The following is an 11,342-nucleotide window of genomic DNA, read 5'->3' as shown; positions in this document are numbered from 1 at the left end:
CTCTCTCTCTCTCGTCTTTCTGTTCTCCTTTCCTCCATCCTAGAAAAAAGGCATTTAAAATATAAAGGTTATATGGCAGCAAGTAGATGGCACTAATATCTCAAGGTCACTTGTTCATTTTTTAAATAAGTACTTATCAGGTTCCATTCTAAAGCCTCTGCACCTTTAAGTTCATTTCCTCCTGTGATGCTAATATTTCATTGTCTGTCGTTTGTCAAATCTGATGGGGTCATTATTACTTAAACAATTCAGTTAGGCAAATGTTTGCCACTAATTTCCTGATTTTTGCCCAAAATGTCCTGCACCCTCAAAGCTGCTAAAAAGAGTTGTAGCTGGCGCAGTGGCTTACTAGGCTAATCCTCCACCTGCGGCTCCGGCACCCTGGGTTCTAGTCCCGGTTGGGGCACTGGATTCTGTCCCAGTTGTCCCCCTTCCAGTCCAGCTCTCTGCTGTGGCCTGGGAAGGCAGCGGAGGATGGCCCAAGTGCTTGGGCCCTGCACCTGCATGGGAGACCAGGAGGAAGCATCTGGCTCCTGGCTTCAGATCGGCGCAGTGCACCAGCCGTAGCGGCCATTTGGGGGGTGAACCAATGGAAGGAAGACCTTTCTCTCTGTCTCTCTCTCACTGTCTAACTCTGCCTGTCAAACAAAAAAATAAAAAATAAAAAGAGTTGTGACCTACCTATGGTGGTGGTGGTGGGGTGCAGAGGCATCTTGTGCACCAGGGAGGTATGAGGCATGGTCAGGAGAACACATGCAGCTTCCATCAATAGACCAATGAGCCTCCTTTAATCTGGGGTGGGTAGCGAGAGTCTGTATACAAAAAAGGGGTGGGAGTGGTTCTCACATTATTTGGGGGAAGGGAGCATGAAACAACTGAGTGTGGAAATTCAGACCAAACAAAGATTTGGTACTATTTAGTCTTTATTCTGACAAAATGTCCACCATTTACCTACAACCTGCACAGCATTGTTCTGTCTCATGAAGGTGCCTGTACCAGGCAAGGAACCAGCATTTGTTTTTGACTGTGGAAAAGGTTATGATGAAGGGGATTTAGCTTACAATGCTCCTCCTATTTCACTGTGTTCCATTTTAAAATTTTATGACACTTACAAAAATAAAGGGCAGTAATTCATTAAATCAGATATTTGACTGAGATGCTTTTGTTTCTTTATATTTTTAATAAATGAGCATTTATTCACATAGAATCCTAACATTGAAAAGCAGAGATCACCTTAGAGACTATCCCTGGCCCATTAATATTGCCTTGGAAGGTTTTGAGAAAAATACCATGTCCAGATCTGACTCCAGAATAATAGCATCAGAATCTCCCCTTCCCTCCCTGGTGCAGGGACTGGGTAGGGACATTTGTATTTTGAAAGTGTCTCAAATGTATAGATTGAGCAACACAGTTATAACTTTACTATTTCATTTTTAAAAAGACTTATTTTATATATTTGAAAGACAGTTACAGAGAGAGGTAGAGGCAGAGAGAGAGAGCAGTCTTCCATCTGCTGGTTCATTCCCATCAAATGGCTGTAACGGCCGGAGCTGGGCTGATCCAAAGCCAGGAGCCAGGAACTTCTTCCAGATCTCTCACATGGGTGCAGGGGCCCAAGCACTTGTAGAAACTGCTTTCCCAGGCGCACTAGCAGAGATCTGGATCAGAAGTGGAGCAGCCAGGACTTGAACCGGCACTCATATGGGATGCCGATGCTGCAGGATGGGGCTTTAACCCACTCTTCCCTAGCGCCAGTCCTGTCACTATTTCATTTTAAGATCAGAATAAAGAAACTGAGATGAAGTGACTTGACAAACATCAAAGTCTCACACCTTACTCCTCTGACAATTCAATGTTTTTTTTTTTTTTTTCCTACTGACCTCTTTTATCTCTTCTAGGATGTAGGGTTCTGCTGAACATTAAACATATGCAATTTATAGTTTAGGGAGAAGGGTCACAGTCTTTCAGTAAGGATTGGTGAGACAATTTTCTGAGGCTTCAACTCAATCGTGGTTTCTCTGAAAACCACTATACCCAGGATACATCTCCTGCCTATTCTTGATGGTGGGGCAGTCAAATTACATTTTACTATTGCAGTGACTAATACTGTAGTGTATATTAATCCTGTGTTGGGTACATCACTCATGACTTGTTTCACCTATTATAGAAGACATTCATCAACACGTGTTCTCACTTTCAGGAATTAATCAGATTAAAGCAAATGATAGTGAGGACAGACCAGTGGTTCTTAATATTTGAGTTGGCAAGGGGAGTAGAGTGGGGACTCAGAGGTTCCATTTCATAACTAGTGAAAACTATAAACTTCCCCAGGAAAATACACATATATAAATATTTCATGTAATTACTGAGGATTCATAACACTTTCTCCACCCTCAAAGGTCATTCATAAAAGATTAAGATATCCTGCACTAAATGATTCTGAAGTTCTATGTTAGTGTTTCTCAAAGTTTGATCCATGGACTCCAGCACCAGAATCACTTGGAATATTTGTTTACAAAAATAACAGATTTGTGGGATTGCCACAGATTTACCCTTTCAGAATTTTTGGAGAATGAGTTTCAGGAATATGTTTTTAAAATCCCCAGATGATTCTTTGGAAATTGATATTTGACAATCAATGCTTCATTCCAACTCGGGATTTTTGTGGGGTTTGAGTGCTTCTATCTATTGAATATTTTAGGTTTTGTCTGTTCATCTGTCAAGTACCAGTTTAGTATGAACTCATTAAAGTATATTTGTATAAGCATAGGAAAGACATCTGAAAGGATATGTGTGTGTGTGTGTGTGTGTGCTTGTGTATGTGTAATTTAGAAACAAATATATAAAGAATGCACACACACATATGAATGAAGGGGGAGCTTGAATTAAAAGATCATGTGCACTTTTTAAAAAAATTCATTTTATTTATTTGAAAGGCAGAATGACACAGAGAGAGAAGTCTTCCATTTGCTGGTTCACTCTCTAAGTGCCCACAACAGCTGGGGTGGGCTAGACTGAAGCCAGGAGTTAAGAGTTCATCTGGGTCTCCCACATGAATGGCAGAGGCCCAAGCACTCAAATCATTTTCCTCTGCCTTCCCTGGCACAGTAGCAGGGAGTTTCATTGGAAACGGAGCAGTGGAGAGGAGAACCAGCTATGGTCAGGTGGTGGAGTGGCATGCTGCACCTTGGCAAACCTGAACCTGTGCATTTTCCATGAGCTTTTTGAAGGCCCCTACTATAATGTTAACAGTGGTTCTCTTCGCACAGTGGGAACCTGGATGATAGTTATGTTTTCATCTTTATCCTTGTTTTATTTTTCTCATTTTTTTCTTCCTGTATTTAGTAAAGATACTTCCTGTTTTTGAGCTCAGTGTCCCAATCTGAGAAACAGGGTGTTGTTGTAACTAGGCGAACTTCAAGACCATGTCCTGCTCTGATGGTCAGTGATTTCACATTACCCCCAAGCTATCTGATCACCCTCTAGCTCTCTGGTCCTATCTAATAGCGTGAATTGCATTGGTAACAACAGCGTTTCGAGAATAATTTATTATTTTTATATGTTATGTTGAGATATGTAGGAACAGTTTTTTGACAGCAGTTATTTTCTTCTTCAAGGAGTCAGAACAGAAATAATCTACTGTCTGCAGCCCTCAAAAGTTCACTCTCTTTCCTTAGCCTGAGAAAATGCCGTCCACGCATCTCTCTTAGTAGCGTAGAAATGGTTGTGAACCAAAAAGCCAGGGCGTGGTCGCCCCGCCCACCGGCCCCTACATCACTATCCCTTTCGCTTTTTTCAAGCGCGGGGATTGGCTGAAAACAAGAAAGAACCCCGCCCCTGGTCTTATGACTCGCGCTGAAGCGGCGGCGACTCCTGGCTTTTGCTGCGCTGTGGTCAGTGGTCGGTGGTGCTCTTGCCGCAGCTGTAGCGAGTCTCTTCCTTTCTGTTGCCGCTGCTGCCGCCTCCTGCCCTCTGAAATCATGGTGCGCTCCTGTATTTTCTTGGTTCAGTGCTCGGGACTCGTTCTGCTCTGCCTGGGACTGGGTGAGTTGTTGGGCCCTCCTGATTAGTGTTCAGCCTGGGCCCGGGGCGCTGGTTCAAAGGCCACAACCTGAAAGACTGGTCCGGGAGAAGGCGGTTGAGAGGCTCCGCAGCTGACACTGGGCTGGGGTTGTTGTCCCGCGGAAGTGAGCAGTGACCTAGAGAAGGCCTGATCAAGAGATGGCAGGGAAGAAGCCACGGGGAGAGTAAGAAGGGGCAAGTACGGGGCGGGGGCGGGGAAGGGTGGACGCCGAGGGAGTCAGCAGGAAGCGTGAAGCGTAGCAGAGGTCGCATAAAGAGTGACTTGGGGAAGACCCTAAAGAAGATTTTGGGGGCGGCAGAGGTAATTAGGAGAGTCCCGATTTCCCTGGATCAGGCAAGAGTTTGGAAGTTGATGGAAAAACTATGGAGTGAGAAGGAAAATTGGTAGGGAAAGAGACTGCCTGTATGGAATAACTTGGGGGAAGAATGGGGGCTGGGAGCAGATAGGAGAGCCTTAGGGGCAGGGACAGGGTTGTGGGGTTTGTAAGTGGAAATTTATGGAGAAAGGGTGATTCAAGAGGTGAGGAATGATGCTGAATTTGAGTTTGGCAGTCGAAGTTTTCAGAGTGAAGGAACCTAAACTGGCTGAGGCAATTTTCAAGACACAACCTTTGGAAACCAATGGGGACTTTGGTGAGGAATGAATATCCATTGTGGAGGGGTTAAGGATGTCGGTGTTTATCGATTTTGCTACTTTCTCCCAGCCAGACCCTGACACCCACACCCGCAGCCAAAAAAAAAAAAAAAAATCCCGAATGTTTTAGGTGGGAGGGCCTTCCAGATGTGAGATTTGGGGGACTGGTTTTCTTCTTCCTTATGGCACAACTGGCCTGTTACCTCGTTTTTAGAAGGGGAAGGTGGGTAAGTTCGCAATTAGTGAGTTCTTACCGGGTCCCAAAATGGAAGTGTAGCTGATTGTGCTCTGCCAGGGTAGGCTGCGGGTTCCTGACGGCTTTAATGTATAAAGATGAACTTTGACCATTGTGTCTCTTCCTGACCTGATTCATCCTGTGCTTATTGCTACCCACAGGCTCTTGCTCTTTGTGACTTAATAAAAGAGCAGAAGAAACAGACCAGAGAGGGGAGGACACAGACATATTTGGGACCTGAGAAGGCAGTAGAAATATGCATATTGTCATTCGCATTTTAGTAGAATAAAATGAACATCATAGAACAGTGCGTTCTCAAGAAGAGGACATTTGGGAATATCTGGAAACATATTTGGTTGTCACAGCTGGGTGATAGTGGCATGTAGTGAGTAGAGGCCCAGGATGCTAGTCAACATTCCTACCAAGCACATGCTAGCCCCTCTCAACAAAGAATTAACTGCCTCAAATGCTAATAATGCCTGAGTTATCTAGTCCAGTGATTTGCAAGGGCCTTTTCAGGGGTTTGCCAATTCAGAACTTTTCAGAATACTACTAAGATATTTGTCCTTTTCTTGTCCTCTCACCAGTGTACAGTGGAGTTTTCTGGAGGCTAAATAGTGTGCGATGACATCACCACTCTGATGCCTCTGGTGTTCATGTGTTTTGTTAATTTCTTAATCTTAATTTCTGATATGGTAAATACTGATAGATACAACTCAGATAAGCCAAAGCTGTGTGAGGTCCTCTGTGGATAATAGAATAAAGGGATCCTGACACCAAAATGTTTGCAAGTCCCTGATCTATCCAGCTGTCCTTGGAGTGTAGAAAACCCTTGTACAGCACTTCTGAAAGGGGGCCATGAGGCTTTGCTTAAATACTTAATTCAAAGTCTTAACTGTACTGTGAAGCATTTGCTGATGGCTGACTGACCCTAAGACAGTCTTGTTTACAATAGAAAGCACCTTATCAGTGACTGGAACACATCTGACCAAGGCATCTGTTAATCAGGAGTTCTTTGCCAATTGAATCTGCACAAATACAACACAGTTATTGTTTAGAGAAAGTGAAAAAATAATAGTTGCCCTACTTGTTGCCTTTTATGCCATTTTTTTGTTTTTTAATGAAAGCTTTTTTTTAAAATGAAATCAGTGTTTGCTCATTGCAGAAATAAATAGATAAAAAAGAAGCTCAGGAAAGAACGCATCAGTTCATCTGCTAGTTTGCCGTTTATTAATTGGGGCTAACCAAATTCACCTCCTGAAAGATTTCCAAGATTTATGCCCCCAGTCTCCAAGTTTAGAACAGAATTTGGAGGAGTAAAAATTAATAATATACCTAAATCTGATATTTAACAGGTTCCGGGATGCAATTAGAACAACCTTTCTATATAGCTGCTTCTTTGAACAGTTCTAGGTGCAGTGTGAACTAAGTCTTCCCATGTGGTTTTTTTTCCTAAGAATTTAGCAGGTTTGTAGTTGCTTGGTGGGCTTTGCATATAACCTTTCTTTATAAAAATAGATACCAAGTATAGATTTTTGAAAACTCAGTAAATATTTGTAAGGTATGTACCATGTACCTAGTACTGTGCCTGCGTGTTGTAGAGGCTACTAGTAAAGGAAGAACTATCCTGAATTTATGGTTTCACTAACATTAGGGCTGTAGCTGTGCCAGTTTCTCTTTATAACCATCCCAGCTCCACTGTTACCCTTTAAAAAGTGGTTGCTTTATAGCAAATATAAGAAATAATTCTTAAAGTCTACATGGTGATCTTTTTCACAGAGATTAAGTTATGCTGATACTTATTTGAATGAACTATAACTGGAGACATTTCTGAAAAAAGTCTGTGATTTAAAGACATTATAAAAAGGGTAGTAGTTGAAAGTACTTTCCTAGCATCGTTGCCTAATTATGTTCATTTTGTGAAATCATAGATTTCAGACTTCTGTGGTTATTGATTCTTACAACTAGTTTGACTTATTTGTTTTGTTTTAGGTTTGAGGTATATTTTTTAAGCATTGAGGCTCTTCTGGGTGGGAAAAACCTGATATAAATACCTTTTGTATATACTTCACTGGCAGGATTCCCTCCCTCCTGCAAATGTTCATTGAATGTCTGTTTTATCCCAGCTGCTGTATCAGGTGAAAGGGAAAGAGTAATCGATAAGACACATGAAGTCGCTGCAGTCATGAAGCTTATATTTTAGGAGGAGAAGAAAGCCTAACAAGTAAATAATGTAATTTCATGTAGTGATAAATACTGTGAAAAAATGAAGCAGGTAATGAGGAAGGAGAATGAGCAGATGATAGGGATAGGTAATCAGGATGACCTGTCTTTGTAGTATTTGGGCAGAGGGCCTTTCATTGTTGGGTAACATTTGGGGCAGGAGTAATAAGTCTTATCTTTCCTAAACTCTTAGGTTATTACATTAGCATATTTCCTACTCTTTTTCCTCCCAGTTCTAGTCAAGTCTTCCTTGTGATATTATCTTTTTTATTTTTTGTTTTTTTTTTTTGTTTGTTTGTTTTTGTTTTTTTTTTTTTTTTGACAGGCAGAGTGGACAGTGAGAGAGAGAGACAGAGAGAGAAATGATATTATCTTAAGTACTATTATTTTCCATTGCCTATCTAGCATAAGGCCTGGTACATGACTAACCTGCAGCAAAATTTTGTTAGGAGTGCACATTAATGGGCAATAAGGATATGATGATGAACTAAACTATCTTGGTGTCTGTTTTTCTTCTGTGAACTTTAAATGATGTTTTGTAGAAAGTTCTTTTGTGATGTGCATTGAGAACTTTAAGATTAGTGTTAAACATTACAGGTAATTAGATGCCAATTTACTAAAGTATAATCCCATACAATACTGCTAGTCATCTGTACTTATACAGCTCTACCTTGATAGCTGTGAAAGTTAATATAGAGTGCCTGAAAGTCCTTGGTAAGAAGGAGAGTTAGGTTTGCATAGAGAACCAATCTGTCCTTTTGGAGACCATCTGAAAGAGAAAGTAAACACTGAAATTTGTCTGTAGCCTTACCACATTTAGTTTAATCGATGACAACGTTCTATCAAAATGACTAGCTATAATAGAGAGACTTGAAGATAGGCTTATCATCATTCTATTAGTCATAGGTTATCTCATCTGATAGGATTCTGATATTCAGATGTTTCCCATGAATACAGCTTTCTTCTCCAATATCCTTGGGTGGACTTTGTCACTTAAGTGACCTTTGGTGCAGGAAGGCTGTTCTCTCCTGTAAGTCATCAGAGATCCCTTCAGATCCAAAAGTGTACTTTATTAGTACTTGTTGGTATCCTGCTGTGCATTTCAAAAGAATGCTGGAGGTCAGCCAGACACCACTCAGCAATAAGCACTTCCCATTAGTTGAAAAGTGTTGAATCTTGTTTCCTTACCCACTCTCTGACCTTAAAAAAAGAAGTCATTTTGTAGCTTAAAATAATATTTTAATTAATTTTTAATGTTCCTTTTCATATATCCAACATTCATAGCTTAAAATTGTATTAATTAGAACATTAATTAATTAATTTTTAAAAATATTGATGTCTTGTCTTTTTAAATTTTTAAAAGATTTATTTATTTATTTGAAGAGTTACAGAGAAGGAGAAGCAGAGGCATAGAGAGAGAGAGAACTCTTCCATCTGCTGGTTCACTCCCCAAATGGCCACAATGGTCAAGGTTGCGCCACAACGAAGCCAGGAGCCAGGAGCTTTATCTGGGTCTCCCAAGTGGGTGCAGGGGCCTAAGGACTTGGACTGTCTTCCACTGATTTCCCAGGCACACTAGCTTGGAGATGGATCGGAAATAGAGCAGCTGGGATTCGAACTGGCACCTATATGGGATGCCGTGCTGCAGCCAGTGGCTTTACCCACTACTCCACAATGCCAACCTCTCTTTTTAAATTTTTATTTATTTATTTGAAAGGTAAAAAGAGATAGACAAACCCCCATCTGCTGGTTCACTCCCCAGATACCTGTAACAGCTGGGATTGGGCCAGGCCAAAGCCAGGAACTGGGAAATCAACCTAGGTCTCCCATGTGGTGGCAGGAATCCAAGAACTTGAGTTCCAGGGTACACATGAGCAGGAGGCTAGAACTTGGAGTACAGCTGGATCAAGCCTAGGCACTTTGATATGGAATACAGATGTCCCAAGCAGGATTTGAACTGTTGCACCAAATGCCACCCCCCCCAACTTTCTAAGAGTCTTGCCAAAAAGTAAGAGTGTAAGCAGCTGAATGCAGTGAGTGTACCTGTATTGAGAATTGTAAATTAGGAAAGTTAATCTGACTTAAACCAGGGGGAAGACTATCACTCTGAATAGAAAAGAAAGAATAAATAGGTATTGCATGCATCTGTGTCCTGTTTTTCTTTTATCTTTTTTAAAATTTATTTATTTATTTGAAGGTCAGAGTTACAGATTGAGAGCTCCAGAGAGAGAGAGCTCCAGAGAGAGAGAGAGATCTTCCATCTGCTGATTCACTCCCCAGATGGCTATAATATCTGGACTTGTCCAGGCTGAAGCCAGGAGCCAGGAGCTTCATCCAGTTCTCCCACTTGGGTGGCAGGGGCCCAAGTACTTGGGCCATCTTCCACTACTTTTCTCAGGCCATTAGCAGAGAGCTGGATTGAAACTGAAACAGCCGGGACTTGAATCGGTGCCCATATGGGTGGGATGCTGGCATCGCAGGCAGTGACTTTACCTGCCATGCCATAATACCAGCCTCTGTGTCCTGGTTTTTAAACAGACTTTTTGGGAGCTGGCATTGTACAGTAGATTAAGTTGTTGCTGTCTATGCCAGCATCCCATATTGAAATGCTGCTTTAAGTCCCAGCTACTCTGCTTCCCATTCAGCTTTCTGCTAATGTGCCTAGGAAAGCAGCAGGTGATGTGTTTCAGTCCCTGCCATCCATGTGGGAGACCGGATAGAGTTCCTGGCTTCTGGCTTAACCTGGCCCAGCCCTGGCTGTGGTGGGCATTTGGGGATTGAACCAGTGGATGGAAAATGGATTTCTCTCTCTCTCTGTGTGTGTGTGTGTGTGTGTGTGTGCGCATGTGTGTTCACACACGGGTGTGGCATGCTGCTTTTTGAGTAAATAAATCTTTGGAAAAAAGAACTTTTTGGAGGCAAATATTTTGCCTAATGGTTAAGATGCCCATGTCCCACATCAGAGTGCCTGTGTTTGATTTCCAGCTCTGGCTCCTGACTCTAGCTTCTTGTTAATGCAGGCTCTAGGAAGCAGCAGTGATGGCTCAAATAGTTAGGTCCCTGCTTCTTATGCAGGAGACCTAGATTGGGTTCCTGGCTCCTGGCTTCACCACCTAGCTTTGGTTCCTAACTTTAGCCTCAGCCTAGCCTGGGGTCTGGCCATTGTATGTATTTGGGGAGAGCTCTCTATCTGCCTCTCAAATTTTTTTTAAAAAAATATTTATTTATTTATTTGAGTTATAGCGAGAGATCTTCCATTGGCTGGTCCACTCCCCAGATGTCCACAGTGACTGGGGCTAGGTCATGCTGAATCCAGGAGCCAGGAGTCAGGAGCTTCATCCAGGTCTCCCATGTGGGTACAGGGGCCCAAGTACCTGGGCCGTCTTTGCTGAAATCTCAGGCACATTAGCAGAGAGCTGGATCAGAAGTGGAGCAGCTAGGACTCAAACCAGTGCCTATATGAGATGCTGGCATTGCAAGTGGTCATTTTACCTGCTAAGCTGCAACACCAGTCCCTCCCAATATTTTTAAAAAAAGATCTTTTGTTCGATACCATTCTTACTTATTTATTTGAAAGGCAGAACATCAAAGAGAGTGGGGGAGAATGATAGAGAGCTTCGATCCACTGGTTCACTCCCCAAATGACTACAACAGACAGGGCTGGGCCAGGCTGAAGTTAGGAGCAGAAGCTCCGAGCCTCACATATGGGTGCAGGGGCCCAAGCACTTGGATCACCCTTTGCTACATTTCCAGATATATTAGCAGTGGATTGGATTGGAAACAGAGCAGCCAGGGTTGAACTGGCATTCCAGTATGGGATGCTAGTATCACAAGCCATTTTTTAACTGACTGTGCCTTAACACTGGCTCATAAACATCATTCTGAGTTGATGAGTTTGAGGACAAAAGTGCATAAGTTAAATATGGTGAAAGTAAACATAAACCTAAAAGTTGTGAAGGATCCCAAGGTGCTGAGTTTACCAGAAAGGAAACTTGTAAACTGGAGTCTCTAACTTGCATGGTATAGTTCTCTTAGGTCTGATGAGTTATAGGCTTTCAAAGAACCTTTCAGAGAATACACACTACGATTCACAGCAAGAGTAACTTGCCAAAAGTCTCACAGCTAGTAAGTTGGAATGCTTGATTTGAATTCTAGCTCTTCAACCAT

General features: G+C 42.2%; 1 protein-coding gene across 3 annotated transcripts in view; it reads left to right on the top strand.

The window, feature by feature from the left end:
- The first annotated feature begins 3,749 nt into the window (after positions 1 to 3,749).
- Positions 3,750 to 11,342, top strand: part of LAMP2 (lysosomal associated membrane protein 2) — a 42,064-nt gene continuing 34,471 nt past the window's right edge. For all 3 annotated transcript variants that reach the window (XM_008273154.4, XM_008273156.3, XM_008273155.4), the window contains exon 1: positions 3,750 to 4,044. In XM_008273154.4, the coding sequence (XP_008271376.1) occupies positions 3,846 to 4,044 (199 nt within the window). In that variant the 5' untranslated portion in view covers positions 3,750 to 3,845. The remainder of the gene's footprint in view (positions 4,045 to 11,342) is intronic.

The sequence above is a fragment of the Oryctolagus cuniculus genome, chromosome X (assembly GCF_964237555.1).
Source record: "Oryctolagus cuniculus chromosome X, mOryCun1.1, whole genome shotgun sequence".
Classification (NCBI taxonomy): domain Eukaryota; kingdom Metazoa; phylum Chordata; class Mammalia; order Lagomorpha; family Leporidae; genus Oryctolagus; species Oryctolagus cuniculus.
The sequence above is the reverse complement of the archived record's forward strand: the minus strand, read 5'-3'. Positions and strand labels throughout refer to the sequence as shown.